This window comes from Salarias fasciatus, chromosome 22, assembly GCF_902148845.1.
Source record: "Salarias fasciatus chromosome 22, fSalaFa1.1, whole genome shotgun sequence".
Taxonomy (NCBI): domain Eukaryota; kingdom Metazoa; phylum Chordata; class Actinopteri; order Blenniiformes; family Blenniidae; genus Salarias; species Salarias fasciatus.
The window spans coordinates 5488768-5507100 of NC_043765.1; the positions used below are offsets into that span (position 1 = coordinate 5488768).

Consider the following 18333-nt stretch of genomic DNA (forward strand, 5'->3'; position numbering starts at 1 on the left):
AACCATCTCAGGGAGGTGTTGTCTGGTCACAAGTGGGCTTTGAGGATCTGTCTAACTTTGACAGGGCGTACAAAAGGCATGAAAGCTAATAGAATTTACATACAAAAAACAGATTACACATATTACAATGTATGCTGAAAATGAGCTTCCCCTCTTTGGAAGACCAGCAGCCGCCACTGCTCTCCATCATTTAAGCTGCCCATCCCTGAGGGATTGGCTATTTGAAAAGTAGATCTTGGGTCAGAAAAGGTTGGACGCCCCTGTATTAGTGGACGTGTGTCGGCGCAGTTCCTCAGTCAGCCACCAGGCAGCGCACACACAGCGCCGACAGTATATGTGTAGTTCCCCAGAGGGCCGTTAGGCGGCGTTGACAGTCAGGATGCAATACCACAGCCAGCCACTAAGCGGCGTTGACAATGTGGGCGGACGAGTGTTGGTGCAGTTTTCCAGTCGACCGCCAGGGGGCGCAGACACACCGTGTGTGGACGGACGTGTGTTTTCGCTGCAGTCTGAATCAGCTGCTTTCAAAAGGGAATAAACGTCACCGGCAATAAAAATATATCTCCTCCTGCGCACACACCGCTTTTTCTCCTCCCTTTCCACCTCTCCGCTCCTGATTCTCATCCTGCGTGTTCAAACCGGTGAGTGTTTGTTATATTTACCCTGCATCCATGTCGCTGTCGATTGTAAATAAACCTTTTAAATGAATTCAGTGAATGGAAATACTGCTCGCTGCTAACAGTTTGCACCAGGCGATCCACACAGATTCGTCATGGTAGAGCCACAGGCTGCAATCTGTGACTTTTTCTTCATATTAAGGCTTTTTCTGGAGCATTTTAATGCGCAACATTGACGTTAATGAGACTGAAGGGTTCTGTGTTTGTGTCTGCCTCCCATCAGCTCCACTCCCTCTTCATGCTCCTCGTCGCTCCGTCTCTGCACATCACAACATCATCTACATCCAGTCCTGTCCTTTGAGGGGCGAGCAAGTCAGAATGTCAGAAAAACAAACACAATAACAGAGCATTAGAGAGCATTCCATGCTAACGTGATTCAAATAACTGTAACGTTGTATCACATTTTTAAAAGAGTGAGATAAACTGTAAGAAGGATTGGTGTAACACACATGTTCATGTTATTAAAACAGATATATTTCAAAATAACTGAGATTCTCATCCATAATTTAGATTTCAGTGTGTTTTCTGAATTATTGTTCGGGTGGAAAAATGAGTGAAAGCAGCTGAAGTCAGTACTGCGGGGCCATGATGCAGATCTTTGTCATTATTTGATCAGATCAAGTGAAAAGCAGGTGGAGAGGCAGTGTGAGCAGCTGATGGATGTTTTCTCATTGATTTCCAGTGTCCAGCATGTTCTACACCTGCGGTCCCAACGAGGCGATGGTGGTGTCGGGTGAGACGTCTGAAATCTCTTCATCTCTTCAAATTCTGAGATTTTAGATGACTGAATATCCAAATGCTAATCAATAGTTTAATTTCTATGTTTCATTTTCTTTTCCTGTAAAACACTCACAGTCATAGTGATAACTGACCATCAGTCATAAAAACACTGCTTTTCCCAACAACCCTGTAGGTCAGATGTGTTTTGATTTTAGGGGATTTCCACGCTGACAGTAACAGAATCAGTGTGTGACTGAACGCTGCTCTGCCTCTTTCAGGGTTTTGTCGTTCTCCTCCAGTGATGGTCGCTGGAGGTCGGGTGTTTGTCATCCCATGTGTTCAGCAGATACAGAGGTAGCGGCCTTCACCTTCTCTAATGCTCCACTCAGTGCAAACGAGGCACAAACAGAGTGTGTGTGTGTGTGTGGCTGCAGGATTTCCCTGAACACCCTGACTCTGAACGTGAAGAGCGATAAGGTCTACACCCGCCATGGCGTTCCCATCTCTGTCACTGGCATCGCTCAGGTGAGCAGCAGGCAATTCGCTGGGCGGTTCGACGTCTGACAGCGGCCGAGAGTCACCAGGAAAAAACTTGAAGGCGAAGAAGCGTCTGATCTGAGATCTTTGTTTGGTCCAGATGAAGATTCAGGGGCAGAACAAGCAGATGCTGGCCGCGGCCTGCCAGATGTTCATGGGGAAGTCGGAGCCCGAGATCGCTCAGATCGCCCTGGAGACGCTGGAAGGTCACCAGCGAGCCATCATCGCCCACCTGACTGTGGAGGTACAGCGGGAGGAGTCCATGCTCCTTTACTGGGTTTGTGAGGTCCGACCTCCAGCGGTGACCAGATTAAAGTCTGACTAATGTTTCTCACAGGAGATCTACAAAGACCGCAAGAAGTTCTCCGAGCAGGTCTTCAAGGTGGCCTCGTCGGACCTGGTCAACATGGGCATCAGCGTGGTCAGCTACACCCTCAAAGACGTCCACGACGACCAGGTATTTCAGCCGCCGTCCTCCGCCGCGCTGATCCAGGAAGCAGGATGACGTGTGGCTCTCTGCGGTTCTCAGGACTACCTGCACTCGCTGGGGAAGGCTCGGACGGCCCAGGTCCAGAAGGACGCCCGCATCGGAGAGGCTCAGAACAAGAGAGACGCCGTGATCAGGGTGAGAGGCTTCACTGTGGAGGACTGTTGGTGCTGTTGGTTTACCCGTCTCTGATGCAGACTCTGTGAGGTCCATGTGAAACCACTCCAGTTTTCCAGCACTTGGGTTTTTGTCCGTTGTTTAGTCTCCAGAGACTTCTCGGTATTTTTAGTCGCGTCTTCCTGTTGGTCCGAGCCGAGCTGCTCTCTGTCCTCAGGAAGCCCACGCCATGCAGGAGAAGATCTCTGCTCAGTACAAGAATGAGATCGACATGGCGAAGGCGCAGAGGGACTACGAGCTGAAGAAGGCGGCCTACGACATCGAGGTCAACACCAAGAAGGCGGAGTCGGAGATGGCCTACCAGCTGCAGGTGCAGAGGAAGCCGCTCCACCTGACCGAGTGACGGCGGGGACTGACGCCACTGACGGACGTTTTCTGTCCTCAGGTGGCGAAGACCAAGCAGCGCATCGAGGAGGAGAAGATGCAGGTGCAGGTGGTGGAGCGGATGCAGCAGATCACGCTGCAGGAGCAGGAGATCACCCGCAGGGAGAAGGAGCTGGAGGCCAAGGTGAAGAAGCCCGCCGAGGCCGAGCGCTACCGCCTGGAGAAGCTGGCCGAGGCTCAGCGGTGAGTGGAGGAGGAGGAGGAGGAGCCCCACCCCAACCCCAACCCAGATCAGAGGTTTGCTGCTGCTGATGTGAGGAGGTGTGTGTGTGTGTGTGTGTGTGTGTGTGTCCACAGCCTGAAGCTGATCATGGAGGCGGAGGCGGAGGCCGAGTCCATCAGGGTGAGTCTCTCCTCTCAGACAGGACGCTGCAGCAGCTCGGACTTCCTGTCTCCTCCACTCACTCCGACCCCTCCCGCTCCTCCAGGTCAAAGGGGAGGCCGAGGCCTTCGCCGTGGAGGCCAAAGGTCGCGCTGAGGCCGAGCAGATGGCCAAGAAGGCCGAGGCCTTCCAGGAGTACAAAGACGGAGCCATGGTGGACATGCTGCTGGAGAAGCTGCCTCTGGTGAGGGACGGTCCTGACCGGGGGTCCGAGACGATCCTGATCCCGCTTCAAGGTCTGGAGAAATCCTCACCTGGACGACTGAGCGTTTCAACCTTTGTTGTGTGTGTGTGTGTGTGTGTGTGTGTGTGTGTGTGTGTGTGTGTGTTCCACCAGATGGCCGAGGAGATCAGCAAGCCTCTGTGCAAAGCTCAGAAAGTGACCATGGTGTCCAGCGGCGGGGCCGAGGTGGGCGCCGCCAAGCTGTCTGGAGAGGTGCTGGACATCATGACCCGCCTGCCCGACGCCGTGGAGAAACTCACCGGGGTCAACATCTCCCAGGTCGCACACACACACACTCACACACGCCTCAGAAAATAGGATATTTATCGGGGACAACATTGTGGATGAATGCTTCCCTCTTCACTCTGCACATCACGTCTCTCTTCAACCACGGTTTTAAAGCCTCCTCTCCGTTTCTCTGCAGGTGGCTTCTCGAACCGGCTGAGGAGAGCCAGCAGAGCGATGTCCAGACATGTCTGTGTCCTCTGAAGCCTGGACTTCCCTGCATGTGTCTCCCTCCGCAGCCTCCTCCTTCCTTCAGCCCCTCCTCTGTCCAGCTGTGTTCCAGCTGTTTACTGCTGTTGTGAAAATCCTTTCCTCCTCTTTCTTCAGCAGCTGTGTGTGTGTGTGTGTGTGTGTGTGTGTGTGTGTGTGTGTGTGTGTGTGCATGTGTGTGTGTGTGTGTGTGTCTGTGTGTGTTCTGTCCGCTGGCTGCAGTTACAGCTGGTGGAAGAACAGATCAGTATTTCTCTCTAATAAGACGCAGTGTGATCAGAAACGGCTCCTGACCAGGTTACAGTGTAACTGCAGCCACTGTGAGTCACATGATGTCTTGATTTTATTAGTTTGTCCTCTCCAGCCTTCCTTCCTGACTGTTGGACTTTGTGTTTTGTGTTGTTCTCAGCGTTCGTCCGAGGCTCCCTCCTCTCTGTGTGCACTGCCTTTGCTACTAAACCTTAAGTGCATCTTAGCTTGCGAGTGTAATCCAGACATGCATTTAAGACCATCATCCACTAAAGCTACTAATATACCTTCTCGTACTAATGCAAGACCTCGGTGTGTCGTGCAGCCATCTCTCATTTCCTCTGACTTTGTGAGAGTCTGTGCGCTCATCTTCTTGCCCGTCTTTAGTTTTCGGAAGCTGTTACAGATGGTTGTAATCAGGGAAAGTGAGATTTATCTGTATTTTTCAATGTCTTTCTGTGTGTGGATCATTTCTTGAGGAGCCGTGTCTTCAGGCAGTACTGGTACACATGTTTTTAAAGTCTGAACGGACCGGATCAGTGTGAGTGAACATCCATCACATGTGATCTCAGCTGCCTTCAGGATCTTCTGGAGATTAGATCTGAGGACATTTCGGGAGGAAAGGGAAACGGGCTTGTGAAATCAACGCACTGGATGTTTCAAACATGCAGTTTTTACAATGGTGGCAACTCAGGAAACTTCACTGTACGTCTATAACACGAAGCATGAAGAGTGGGATGTAAAGAAGAAGCAGGAATTATGACTTGAGCTCTGAATGAACTCTGAAAGTTAATAGATCAGATTTGAGCATCTAAACAATTTTCCCACTTGTGCTTTTCTTCAGCATCCCTCCAAACACATTCTTCCCATGCAGACTGTGTGGCCGGAGCTCCACTAGTGCCAGATGCTGTTGGCTGAGTGCAATACGATTAATGGAGAGTGGTGTTCCAGGCTGAGAACTGACCAGTACAGCTGGTCACATGGTTTCATGGTTAACACCCGCCACGGAGACATGGAGCTCCTCCGTTTGCTCCAGTTCAGCCTCTGTGGTTCAGACGCTGAACAGCTTTTATCTGCACTCAGATTTAAATAGGAGCCTTCACACCACAAATGAAGCGCTGTGTCGCTGCAGCACCACTGCGGCCTGTTCGCTCACATCAGACCTAACTCATAAAACTGACCTAAACCTAACCCATGAACCTAAACCTGAACCCAAACCTAAACCTAACTCATGAACCTAAACCTGAACCTGAACCTGAATCTAAACCTAACCCATGAACCTGAACCTTACTCAAACCTAACCCATGGACCTGAACCTGAACCTAAAACTAATTCATTAACCCAAACCTGAATCTGAACCGAACCCATGAACCTAAACCTGAACCTAAACCTAACTCATAAACTTGAATCTAAACCTAAACCTAGCCCATGAAGCTGAACCTAAACCTGACTCAAATCTAACCCCTGAACCTGAACCTAATCCCTGAACCTGAACCTAACCCCTGAACCTGAACCTAAACCTAAGTCGAACCTAACCCATGAACCCAAACCTGAATCTAAATCTCTCATTAACCTAAACCTAGCTAAAGCCTAACTCACGAATCTAAACCTAACTCAGTCCTAATCCATGAACTTGAACCTAACTCATGACCCTAGACCCGACTCAAGCTGAATTCATGAAACTAAATCTAACTCGAACCAAACTCATGAACCTGAAACTAACTCGGACCTAACCTGAACTAAACCAATTGACCTAAACTTAACTCAGCCAATCTCATGAACCCAAATCTAACTCATGAACTTAGACCGAACTCAAGCCTAATTTGTGAACCTAAACCTTAAACCCAGCGTTTCAGGTTTAAAGCACCTCGGGGGAGTCGGTGATGTCCTCCTCCTCCTCCTCCTCCTCCTCCTCCTCCTCCTCCTCCTCCTCCTCCTCCTTCTTTAGAGTCTCATTTCAGAGTCATTCAGAGTTCCAGCCTTCAACACTAACTCACGATGGGATCAGACCCAGGGTGGAGCCTGAAGCTCAGGTTTCATCTGGACTCCTCCGTCCGTCCATTAGCACGTCCTCACGCTGTTTCCACTCCTGTCTCATCGTAGCCACATGTGTAGCAGCCTATATGAAAGTGTAGCTTGTAAATCAAAGTAAATGTTGGTTAAACTAGAGCTTTAGCCCTGTGAGCGGGGTAAAGAGTGTGATTAGGACAGAGACTGTAATGTGGTCATGTTCGTAATGCCTGATGTGATCAGTCTGTTTTTCAGGAAGCTGATGGTGGGAATGTGATGCTGTTATTTTTTTTCTCTTTGTTTTTATTTTGATTGAAATCTGGATTGCTGTGATGTGACGAATGTTTCTTTTAATTTATTCTTTTTAATTCAACATAAACACCTAACAATGTCATTATAAAATCACATGAAGGGTGGAGGAACTAGCTGTGAGGTTCTTCTGCAGTTCCTCCAGAGTATCCCGGTTTGCCTTATATCAGAACCAATCACACTGCCCTCTACCTCACCATCGCCTGAAAACACACTTCAGAGCCCGCAGTGAGCGGACCTGAACTCTCCAAACTCCGTTCAAGACATCTTTTAAAGCTCCCCTGCGTTTAGGAGACTCGGCTGATGTCTGAGCGGCGTTGCATTGTTAAATTTACCTGAGAATGACTCTTTCTTCATTCACGATCAAACCAATCCCTCATTTTCTCCTCCACTGCACTGCAGTCTGTGTCATACAGTGACTTTCTGAGGATACTTCTTATTTCTTGTAGGATAACCACTGTTATTAAGCATGCACTCACCAATACACACACACTTTATCATGAATGCTGTATTCTGTCACTGGTTTACTGTGAAGTTCTTATTATAGATGAGTGGAAATTCTTAGTTTAGTTTTTTTTTTTAATGTGTTTCAGTGTGTAAACACCACCACATATATAGATATGGATGTATTTATACAGTATATATTTGATACAGTATTGGTGTAGCACTGTCGCCTCCATATCATGACAGCAGCCGCGGTCTGTCGTGATGGACGTGTTGAAGCTCTCATCCTGCTGCTGCGTGTCGGTGAAGCTCTGCCAAAACTGAAGGAATCACTTTTTAAAGTGTCTGTGCACTCCTGTACTCTGCGATCCTGTCAACTGTCATTAAATCATAAAGGGAAATCACTTCTGTCTGATGAAATGACTTCATTTTATGCTTCCACTGTAGCTCAGTGTTTACTCTTTCGATTTGTGCGCGCATGTTTTAGTTTTCCCTTTCTTTCATTTGTTTCACCTTGCAAACCTACAACAACCACAAAATCCACAACACGGCAGCAGAAGACCACAACGTGTCTGTTTAGCAGTCGGAGGAACAGGCTTTGTTTCCAGTGGACAATATTTTATGACAGAACCAAACGATGGCAGAGTGCAGACATAAGTTATGGGTTAAAAAAAAAAAAGATATTTTCCATCAACATGGTGATCGACATTGCTTATTACTGAAATGTGAACGACAATCACAAGCATTAAACTCTCCCATAATCAATATAATGCATCAGAAAACATTATCCCCTGGAAACCAAACCTCTTCTTCTGCCACTCAGCCCTCACACGCCAAGATTGATTACTAGTTCAATTTTTTCTGTTGAAGCGATTTGAATTACATCTTAATCTGCAATAATAGTTTTATGTGGCACCTACTAAAAACACAAAGTGAACTAAATGTTGTGGCGAATTTCTTATTGAAAAACGTGGTTAACTGTAAGACTAAACTGGGCTTGGTAAATAAATTTTTAAAAAAACATGCTATTTTTACAAAATATAGACACATCTAACTGTGTCGATACAGACTGATGGAATAATCGATCAATGGAAGACTGAGGCTTTGCATGGACGAGTCAAGTTAACTGCAATCAGCTGATGCCGGACAGGAAGTGACAGCATCTGACCTTCAAGATAAACATGTTAAGCTGCCATTTATAAAGATATCAAACGGAATTTCAATTACAGTTTATTACTATAAATAGGATACAAACCTATTCATCGATAAGATTTCAAAATAAAAACACAACGCGAGCTAAAAATAAAAAAAGAAGTTCCATTCATGTGAAAGCTGGTTAAAAGAAAAAACTTTTCCTCCTTATCTTTTTTTTTGGGGGGGGGCGCATCTTGTCATCAAAGTTCCATTGTTTATATTTTGCATGAAAGTCCACATTTATAAGGAGTAATATGGGACTCACACACACACACACACACACACACACACACACACACACGAAACACGTCGAATATGAAAAAGAATATAAAAAAATGTCAAAAACATCTCTCTCTCTCTATTACCTGCTCCAAAAATTAATTAAACATGATTAGTGCTCAGTGGTGCAGTGGTTTAGTGTTGAAGAGCAAGAGGGCTTCTGGTTTGATTTGGGGGTTTGCATGTTGTCCCTATGCATGTGCGAGTTTTATCCAGGTCTTCCCATAGCAGAAGAAAAAAAATGGATGGATGAGTTGGATGAGTGGGTCAATGGATGATGATGGATGGATGAGTGGATGGATGGATAGATAGATGGATGGACTAATGGATGAGTGGGTCGATCGATGATGGATGTATGGATGAGTGGGTTGATGTATAGATTGCTGGGTGGATGTAAGGATGAATGGATTAATAATCTCAAACTATGACTGGTAAATCCACATTCCTCAGCATCAGCTCTGTTCATCCTCTCACCCTCTGAGCGCTGGCTGAACTACCAGTGAAGAAGTGTGTGTGTGTGTGTGTGTGGAGTAGTGGTGAAAAAGTGAGAACAGGGTGATCAGCCATGCGGGAGTGCAGTGCGGGCTTTTGTCCGGCAGGCGGCGCCGGAGCGGCGGTTCGCTCGGTGCTTTGACTCTCTCCGAGCAGCTGGAGGGAAAAAAAGGAAAAAAAAAACTGAAAAAAAAGCCACATCTGAGAGCTTTGAGGGCCGGATTTGGACAAAGTTTCCCAACTGTCCCGACCTGCAGAAGCTCCGGGGGGCTGACGGGGAGCCGCGCTGACCGGTAATGACCGCCGGAGTTGTCAGACGGCCGTTAACGGAGAGTTTTTTCCACAGTGTCTCGGAGCTCCGTCGTCCCGGCCGCCGGAAGTCTGCATGAAGCTGCGTCTCCTACCGAGCCTCCGCGTCCACGTTTTTTTCTCTTCGGTTTTTTTTTTTTTTTTTTTTTTTTTATTCCAGACTTTTTTTTTTCTCTTTTTTTTATTTTCTCTCCGCGAGATGAGCAGGCAGTGAGGAATGGAGGCGTAGGGAGCGGGGATGTTTGTGTTTACCGGGCGGCGGGCTGCGTAGCCTTCGTGTAGCTCAGAGCGAACAAAAGGAGAACATTAATGGAGGCAAGTTAGCTAGCTGCCCTGCTCGCAGCTAACGCTAGCCATGGGCTGCTGTAATGTGCGGTTAAGCCGCGGCGCGACACATCTGCGCGCACTGCGCCGCCACGGCTGTCCAGATCCCCGCATAAACGACAGATTGGCATTTTCGTGCGAGTTTGATGAATCAGTCGGTAACCGTTAGCCCGCAGCTAGCCGCGGCGGCACGGCTTCTGCAGCCCCCTCGTCAAAAATGGCTCTCCGTGCACTGTTAACAACGGCCCCTCGAATCTGATGCCGAAGCTGTGGATAATGAATTAACCTTCTCCAATCATTTCTTTATGGGCAGTGCTGGCTGCAAGGGCCGAGGGGGAGGCTCGTGGAAAACCGGGCAAAACATACAACTCCAGTCATGTTTTGCAAGTGTATTGCATGATATCTGTTACTTCAGTTTGTTCAAGTGGCGCTTAGTTTCCATCGGTCTCCCACTCCTCAATAAATCAGTGCAGCGCTGCTCCACTAACGTGTAATTACATGCATGCTTGTAAACTGAGTGCATTGAAACCTAAACAGTTCACATGCATTCAGAAAAGATAAACTATTCGTGCACAAGCAAGGGAAGTATGTGGCATATAAAGTGTGCATGCATGTCAACAGAAAGCAACGAAACTGTCAAAGTTCCGCCTTTGTGCTGCAGAAAACTTGACACTGATACTGCACAGGGAGGCCATTAGATTGTGAATTTAATGATGGAAATATGTATCTTTAATCTGAGTGTTTTCAACAAGTCATCCGCAGTCGTGGGGTCTTATTTTTTGTACAGCATACCCACCTCTTGTTAAGCGTCCTGATATTATACTATCTCAGCTTCCTGATCCAGCAGCCACTCTGTGATTGTTATATTTGTGAATGGGCTCAAAAGTGCTGGAGCTTCTTAAAAGACTGATTATCATTAGTGTTTTCTGTCCTCCTGTACATTTTTTATACGCTCTCCTCCCCGGACTGAACATCTTTGCCTGATTCCTTTCACATCCTCTTTTCTATGAATTTGATCAATTATAATTAAATATTTCTCGAGCTGCAATAACTTGGAAAGCAATTTTCCACAACCACTAAAATTCTAAACGCTGATTTCACACAATATTTCTGAACTAATTATGAATGTAGTCCTGCAGCTTCGGCTGCTGTCTGGGTTTCATTCTGTGTCCAGAACCTAAAACTCGATCAGTGTTTCCACCGATAGAGGAGAGGATCCTGTGGAAGGGAACAAACTAAGATGATTGAAATGCAGCCATGCATGGTCTGGTTTCACGTGACAGTTAAGAAGGGAGGAGGAAGAGGAGGACAGGTGTTTTCTAAGTGTGTTGCTTTTTAATTACAGAAATAATGGACGATTCCCATTTCAACTCATCATACTTTTGGTCTCCCGTCCCCACTGTACAAGGACAGGTAGAGACAACCTTATTGTTGGAATTGTCTTCAAATACACATGGTATAGTGGTATAGCCCAAAACGATTTTCCTTTTGAATGTTTTTGGAAATTTTTTAAAGATCGCACCACACCTGACAATGATTTGACCCTCAACACGTTGTTTATGAAAACTCCATAATGTTTGGTTTGTTGGTGACGTTGGTCTAACCTCACATTGAAGTGATCTGAGTGGAACTTCTTGATGGGTTCACATCATCACTCCTGTCCTTTTCTTCGCTTGTCTCTTCAATCCTCTGTTCCTTTTTTCATTGACTTTTTGCATCTCACCGTACTTTGGTTGTCTTTTCTTTCCCATGGCTCTCTCCTTTTCCTCCTCCGTCACTCCCATCACTCCTTACCTGTCGGTCTCTCGTTTTCCTGCATCTGTGTGTGTCCACATCCACATCCACTTTAACCGTTTCCACCTCTGACCTCCCTCTGCAATTCATCATGTCTTCTTCTTCATCAACCTGCTGTCGTCTTCTCATTTGTTCCTCTTGTGTCATCTTCTCACACCATCCATCTCTCATATCTTGCACGACTCCTTCTTTGTGTTTTGCATCCTTTAAATTTCTTGTCTCTCTTCATCTGATCCTCACTCTCCCTCCTGAAACCTTTCACTCCCACCATGTCGCCTCCTTCCTCCTTTGTTTCTGTGCCCATCCTTCCTTCCTCGCCTCGCTCGTTCACTGTCTAGATCGAGAACGCCATGTTCCTGAACAAGGCCAAGGAGCAGCTCGGTCCGGAGAAGGCCGGGGCGCCCTCTTTCCCCCACTCTTCTGCGTCTTCCACCTCCTCTCCTCACTACCCCACGGCGGTGCTGGCCATCCCCGGCCCGGTGGACGGCGGAGTGCGGGTAGTCCCCAAGCAGGAGGGAGGTGGGGGTGCCGCAGGGGGAGGCGGCGGTGGCGGGAACAGCAGCAACGCGCCCATGAACGCGCTCGGCGGGCACCTGCACCAGTCGCATCCCTCCCAGAACGTCACCGTCGTGCCTGTTCCCTCCACGGGGATCATGACCGCAGGTGAGCGACGCCGACTCTCATTTCCCGGCCGGCTCATCACATCCTCCACTCAGCCCTCCATTGCTCTCTTCTCCTCTCACCTTTGTTGGTATTGAAACTTTAAATAATTATCTGCAGCTGTCAGTCTTAGAAGTGTTTGCTGCATTTATAGGATATTGAACGTTTGTTTCAAATAAACATCACGATGACAGTCTGTTGAGTGAAGTGCTACAACTCTCAGTGATGGAAATGAGAAGCTTTTTCCTCACTGCACCTTGGAATGAAAGCCTCACGTCATGCTCAGATCTGCACGGCCAGGTCACAGCTGTTCTTCTTCTCTTAGCTGGGTTGGTGATCACCACCCCTCAAGGCACACTGGTCCCCACTGCCTCCACACAATCATTTGTAGCTGGACCTCCCTCTGCCACCACCATGATAGTGTCTGCACTTCACCCCTCAAACGCAGGTAATTCACAGGCGCAGCTCACATCGCTTCAGCCGCCTGCACACGCCGACGGGCCCCGACTGTCAGTGTGCGGCCCTGCACTCCACAAACGGAAAGCCTCAGTGCAAAACATTGTTTCCCAGTCAGCATCTTTTGTGGCCACTTCCTGAAGTCGCAGTATTTTGACCTTTTGAGTAATTTTTTTGAGGAGGTGAGATCAAAGCGAATCAAGCCCACATGAACACACCTCATTTGATTTATTTAGTTTTTTTTTTTTTAAATCCTGCATTTTTTTGTTTGACATCCATACAAGCATACGCACGCTATTCATTCGAGTATTTTCGTTCACATCTGCGCCAGCGTGAGTTATTTTACAGTGCTTAACATTCTCTCCACTTCCTCTTTTTCCTGATGCTTGTAGATAAGAAGGAAGACATTGCTGTCCCTCCTGCAGTCGTCATGCCGACGCCCTCGAAGCGAGGGAGGAAGAGCAAACAGATGCTCAGTCGAATGAGCGGAGTGGGCGGAGTCCTCCCTCCAGGAAGTGATGCCTTGATATTGGCTCACCTGGCTGCTGGCGGACAGGTGAGAGTCTCGCCTGTTGTTTCTCTGCTTTTGTGTGACTTCAGGTGTGTTTTCGATAGCTCTTAGCTGTCATAAATAATTTGTTATTGCTTTGCAGCATCACACTACTGACCCATATGACCTGTCAAACGATGAGGATGACCACACCAACAAAGATGGCCCCAAATCCTACAGGTATCACAGTCATGAGCATCGTGCTCACTGTCCATTCATTATCTCTTCTTCTTCATTTTGCGACAAAGGCTCTCTTCTCACTGTCCCCTCCTCAGGTGTCGGATGTGCGCAGTGACCTTCTTCAGCAAGTCAGACATGCAGATCCACGCCAAGTCCCACACTGAGGCCAAGCCCCACAAGTGTCCCCACTGCTCCAAGTCGTTCGCCAACTCCAGCTACCTGTCCCAGCACATCCGCATCCACAGCGGGGCCAAGCCCTACACCTGCACTTACTGCCAGAAAACCTTCCGGCAGCTCAGTCACCTCCAGCAGCACACACGGTAATGAACCGGGCGGTGCGGGGCGGGCGGGCGGGCTGGCGGGGGCCCACTGCTTCTTCACATCCTCACTGTGTGATTGTGAGTGTGACTCTGAAGTGTGTGTCTGTGACGGTAGCTGGGGAATCACCGGAGCCGCAGTGTAGACAGAGTAAAGCTCTTCATGCACAGTCCAAACATCACGTCTGAAGCCGCAACATTCCCAACAAATGAATTCAGTAGGTTTATTTTTCTGTCATGTTGCCAAGTCTCCCTCATTTCCAATAGTCGGTCATTTGTCTCCATTACTGAGGTTAACAGCTTCATTGATCACTTGTTTTGATAAGTCACAAGCTGAGATTCTCTCAGAAGAGAAAGAAAGTAGATTAATATCTGCATGTAGATGATAAAGGTCAGTTTATCACCAACTATGGCATCTTTTAATAGAAACGTCCTCCCTTTGTGACACTTCTAAAGATTTATTTCTTGTTGAAGCCAGTTGTGTTAAAACATCTGCTTTCAGAAATAAGAATCATACTGAGAGGACTTTAAATGATGAAGTTACTGAAGAACAGCGGTCATAAATTCAGAATGTCCAGTTTAAAACTGTTTCTCCAGGATCACAACGCCACAGCCAGTGTTTTACCACCTGTACAATGACCTTCTGGCAGAACATCAGAGAAGTGCTCTGAGCCTTCCTTCTCTTTTATTTATGCCCATAAATAAGAGCATTTCTCCACATCCAAGTGCCAGCTGTTGTCATCAAGTCACATTTTAAATGGCTTCTCCCGCTGTGAGTGCATTTAGGAAACATTCGGTCAGTTGGAATAAAAAAACACAACACTGCAAATAATTCAGGTGTGCAAAGCTGTGGCCACCCAGAGAGACTTGTTAAATGCACTCAGCATGCTCCCTGTTTCCATCAGAATTTAGCTCCCTGCTTCTAATTTGAGCCTTTTTTTTTTTCATTTTGCTATGAAGGAACGTTCATGTTTGACATCTTGTCTAAAGACCAATAATTAGACTCTTTTTGTTGTGGTAGTTTTTCACTTTAGTGGAAGCCGCTACCTCCCATCCATGCTTTCACTATTAAGTTCAATGTTTTCCTGTCCTGTTTGACCTCATCCTTCACCTCCATTCATTTCATTGACTCGTCTGCCATACAGGAGACTTTCAGGCCCTTAACCTGAAGCAGGAAGACGCCCTCCGCTGGCCACTCCCACTAAAACAACATCTCAGTCACACATTCACAGACCTGCTACATGCCACTCAGACAGGGCACACCAAGAGGAGAGCGAGCGAGCGAGCGAGAGAGAGAGAGAGAGAGAGAGAGAGAACGAGAGAAGCGTGACTGTGCTTGCTGTATGTTTTGTTCTGTGTTTTCACAACTCAGACGCAGCACAAAGAGCACACTGTCAAACTTAATCTCCGATCACCGTGAGTGATCTTACATCCTGTAGCACATGATTTCACGTTCGGTCGTGCTGTAGCTTAAAAATCTCTCGCTGTTTCTCTCTCTCTGTTTCTCTCTCTCTCTCTCTCTCTCTCTCTCTCTCTCTGTCTCCAACCCCTCCACCCTCCAATCCCGGTTTCCCGTGTTAGAAACCACACTGAGGCCAAGCCCCACAAGTGTCCCCACTGCTCCAAGTCGTTTGCCAACTCCAGCTACCTGTCCCAGCACATCCGCATCCACACCGGGGCCAAGCCCTACACCTGCTCCTACTGCCAGAAAACATTCAGGCAGCTCAGTCACCTCCAGCAGCACACACGGTACTGGGCGGGGCGGGGCTGGGCGGGGCGGGGCGGGTGGGGCTGGACCGGGCTGGGTTAGTCTGGGGGGGGGGGGGTTTAAATGTCCGGGTGTTCTTTTTTACAGTGTGCATGGACGGGAGCAGGTGTGTGGAAGTTCTGTAAATGTAGTGACTTGTTACTCAGTTTTTGGATGAATTAGTGCAGCCATCAGTTTCTCCACAGTGAATATTTACAGCCAGCTGCCTGGAAGTTACAACTGAGCTCTGACCTGTGGCAGTGTGCTACGGTTGACCTTTTAGATCTTCGGTTTCTGAGGTGAAACATGCCTGAAATATTTAAAAACTGCAAATTTCCCCAAATATCTGGGGTTGCCTTTGTGTAAAGTCTTCAGATATTAATATTTTAAGTTTGATTTGTGCTCTTGTGATTTTTCAGTGTAATACTTCACTTTAGAACGTCTACTTTCTCATGAAGCAAAGTTTTTTTTTTTCTTTCACAGACCAGGAGAAACACCAGGAGGTGTGGAGTGTAATTAGTCTTTTTTTTTTTTTTTTTTTTTTTTGTGTCATGTTTTTAGGATTCACACCGGCGACCGACCGTACAAGTGTAACCACCCGGGCTGTGAAAAAGCTTTCACCCAGTTGTCCAACCTACAGGTAGGTCTGATGATCCTGACTTTACTGGGAGTATTACCTTTAATCAAACTGATGCAATAGAAAAAAATTTCCATTTTCGAACACACATACTGGATGTAGAGGGCTTGGCTAAATTCTTTGCAAATGAAGCGCTGTACTGTAATCTGATGGTTCTCGATGTGTAGGAACTGTTTTGAACCCTCTATAAAAGAGGAACGTGAGAAGTTTGTGCTGTTTGCAGACTTCTCAGCTCCAGAATGATGCAAAGTGAATGATTTGGGGTCTGCAGCGTTCAGATCTCTCCCCTCTGTCCTCGTTCCTCCACAGTCTCACCGTCGGCAGCACAATAAAGACAAGCCGTACAAGTGCCACAACTGTAACCGCGGGTACACGGACGCCGCCAGCCTGGAGGTGCACCTGTCCACCCACACCGTCAAACACGCCAAGCTGTTCTCCTGTGGCCTCTGTAACCGATCGTATACCTCGGTAGGCCCCGCCGTTTGTCACGTTTAACACGGACGCGCTGAGATCTGATGTGTGCCGTGAACCTTCTGCTTTCTGTTTCCTGCCGTCGTGTGTTTTACTTCTCCCTCTCCGTCCGCAGGAAACGTATCTCATGAAGCACATGAGGAAGCACAACCCCGACCCGCTAACGGTGGCAGCGACGGTGGCGGCCCAGCAGGCGCAGGGCCTGACGCCGGGCCGGGGCCGCGGCCGCGGCCGGGGGAGAGGAGCCGCCAGCAGGGCGGCGCAGCTCCAGAACCAAACCAACCCCAACAGCGGCAACCAGAACCCCAACCCCGGGCCGGGCGGCTACCAGCCCAGCCAGCAGCCCTCGGAGCCCGTGGTCCCGTGTCCGTTCGACCTGCACCAGTACAAGACGGTGGCGGCCGGCGAGATCCAGTACAAACCGGTCACCGTGGCCGACCTGCCCGTGACTCACAAAGACCTCTGCCTCACCGTGTCCACGTCGGCCATACAGGTGGAGCACATGAACTCTTAAGGCTGCGTCTTCCCGCTCTGTGTCTGCAGGGAAACACGTCATTTCGCCGTATTCAGCATTGCAGTCTTTCTGCCGCCGCCGCCCCCCCCCCCCCCGTCAGACGCGGCGTTCTGTAAATGTCCAGCATTGGATCAGATCAACAAGTTCGTTCATTTTGGGAAAAAAAGCATTTTGCCTTTCATGTAGCATCAAGCGACATTATTTTGGTACTTCGATACAATCAGACACACTGAAGAAACTTTAATGCTGAATACATCACCGCATTACCTGTTACAGGACAGATATTTTACAGTGTGCTTTTCTTTTTCTCAGTCCTCTTTCAGTCTCCCTCTCAGCAGAACTTTAGCTATCTGTGGTGTCGTTTGTATCCATTACGCAATTTATTCAACCCCAAACTTAAATGATTGTTGCTGATATTCATCATCGGACAATCAGTGATTCAATCAGCTTCCGGCTTGCTTAAAGAGACATGATCATGATCTCCTAATCTAGCAGTTCTGCTTTGAGGGATTAGCAGAGGAGGAAACTGTAAAATAGCTGTAAAAATACAAAAAAAAGAATGACACTTTTCTCTGCACATTTCTTACGAACAGAGTCGTGTATTTTCATCGGCGTTCAGATCATGTCGGTCTGAACGTCGCCCATCGTTTAGTTCAAGCCAAAACAAGCAGTCATAGAGTCACGGTCGCAGCTGGAGCAGCAGTTGATGTGAAAACTTCAGTCCGGGAGGGCGGACGAAGCCCGAGATCAGACCACAAAGCTCGAGGAGCAGAGGGAAGAAATGGAAGCCTCTCTTCAGACCCTTGGTTTCACCCCGCTCCCCCTGGCAGGAGCCCAAAGTATTGATCAGAAGAGACTGAGCAGGTCTAGAATGCACTAACTGTGAGGAATCTGCAGCAGAGCGAGAGGAGGAGGAGGGAGGGAGGGAGGGAGGGAGGGACGGGGAGGGACGGGGAGGGGGGGGGGTCATAATGAAAGCACTTGATGAAGCTTGTACTTCACGCCTATGTTTGTCATCGTTTGTCTTTTTTTTATATATCATATGTATGTATTTTTCTACCAGCAGAGTTAAAAGTGTGAACAGACAGAAAGCAGAGTGCATGAATGTGATGGGAACGGAGAGAGTCGTCCTCAGAGAGCGTCTTGTCCCATGTTTTTGTTACTTTTCAAAGAAAATGGTTTACTATCCTCCAGTAGGTTAAAAGACAGCCCAAGATGTCATTGACAGGGTGTTTGTTGGGGAAATAATGATTGTGTGATAAAACGGCTGACAGGTACTGTTATCAGTCTTTTTTTAAGAACTTTTCATACATAT

The 18333-nt window shown here is 47.8% G+C and overlaps 2 protein-coding genes across 4 annotated transcripts; both read left to right on the forward strand.

The window, feature by feature from the left end:
• The first annotated feature begins 1328 nt into the window (after positions 1-1328).
• flot1a (flotillin 1a) lies at positions 1329-4224 on the forward strand. The gene is made up of 12 exons (XM_030121356.1): positions 1329-1410; positions 1676-1751; positions 1832-1922; positions 2035-2178; positions 2272-2391; positions 2464-2559; positions 2756-2908; positions 2984-3165; positions 3280-3325; positions 3411-3548; positions 3702-3866; positions 4012-4224. The coding sequence occupies exons 1-12, from the start codon at positions 1368-1370 to the stop codon at positions 4030-4032; spliced, it is 1275 nt and encodes a 424-aa protein (XP_029977216.1). The 5' UTR covers positions 1329-1367; the 3' UTR covers positions 4033-4224.
• A 4955-nt stretch (positions 4225-9179) lies between these two features.
• Positions 9180-17919, forward strand: znf384a (zinc finger protein 384 a). 3 transcript variants are annotated; one of them, XM_030121354.1, is made up of 11 exons: positions 9180-9352; positions 11038-11105; positions 11825-12149; positions 12472-12594; positions 12995-13158; positions 13256-13332; positions 13428-13497; positions 15244-15398; positions 15958-16036; positions 16343-16501; positions 16620-17919. In XM_030121354.1, exons 2-11 carry the CDS (start codon positions 11043-11045, stop codon positions 17016-17018), a joined length of 1614 nt encoding a protein of 537 aa, XP_029977214.1. In that variant the 5' UTR covers positions 9180-9352; positions 11038-11042; the 3' UTR covers positions 17019-17919. The 3 variants fall into 3 exon arrangements, with proteins under 3 accessions (XP_029977214.1, XP_029977213.1, XP_029977212.1); XM_030121352.1 differs by having other exon boundaries at positions 9181-9352; positions 13428-13652; positions 15231-15398; XM_030121353.1 differs by lacking the exon at positions 15244-15398 and having other exon boundaries at positions 13428-13652.
• Positions 17920-18333: the final 414 nt, after the last annotated feature.

Excerpts from the sequence above, each read along its gene's own strand:
- flot1a (XM_030121356.1), top strand. The coding sequence starts at position 1,368 with ATGTTCTACACCTGCGGTCCCAACGAGGCGATGGTGGTGTCGG. Across the intron at positions 3,166-3,279 it reads AAGCTGGCCGAGGCTCAGCG|CCTGAAGCTGATCATGGAGG; the intron begins GTGAGTGGAGGA and ends GTGTGTCCACAG. Across the intron at positions 3,549-3,701 it reads TGCTGGAGAAGCTGCCTCTG|ATGGCCGAGGAGATCAGCAA; the intron begins GTGAGGGACGGT and ends GTGTTCCACCAG.
- znf384a (XM_030121352.1), top strand. The coding sequence starts at position 11,043 with ATGGACGATTCCCATTTCAACTCATCATACTTTTGGTCTCCCGTCCCC. Across the intron at positions 12,150-12,471 it reads CACGGGGATCATGACCGCAG|CTGGGTTGGTGATCACCACC; the intron begins GTGAGCGACGCC and ends TTCTTCTCTTAG. Across the intron at positions 12,595-12,994 it reads ACTTCACCCCTCAAACGCAG|ATAAGAAGGAAGACATTGCT; the intron begins GTAATTCACAGG and ends TGATGCTTGTAG.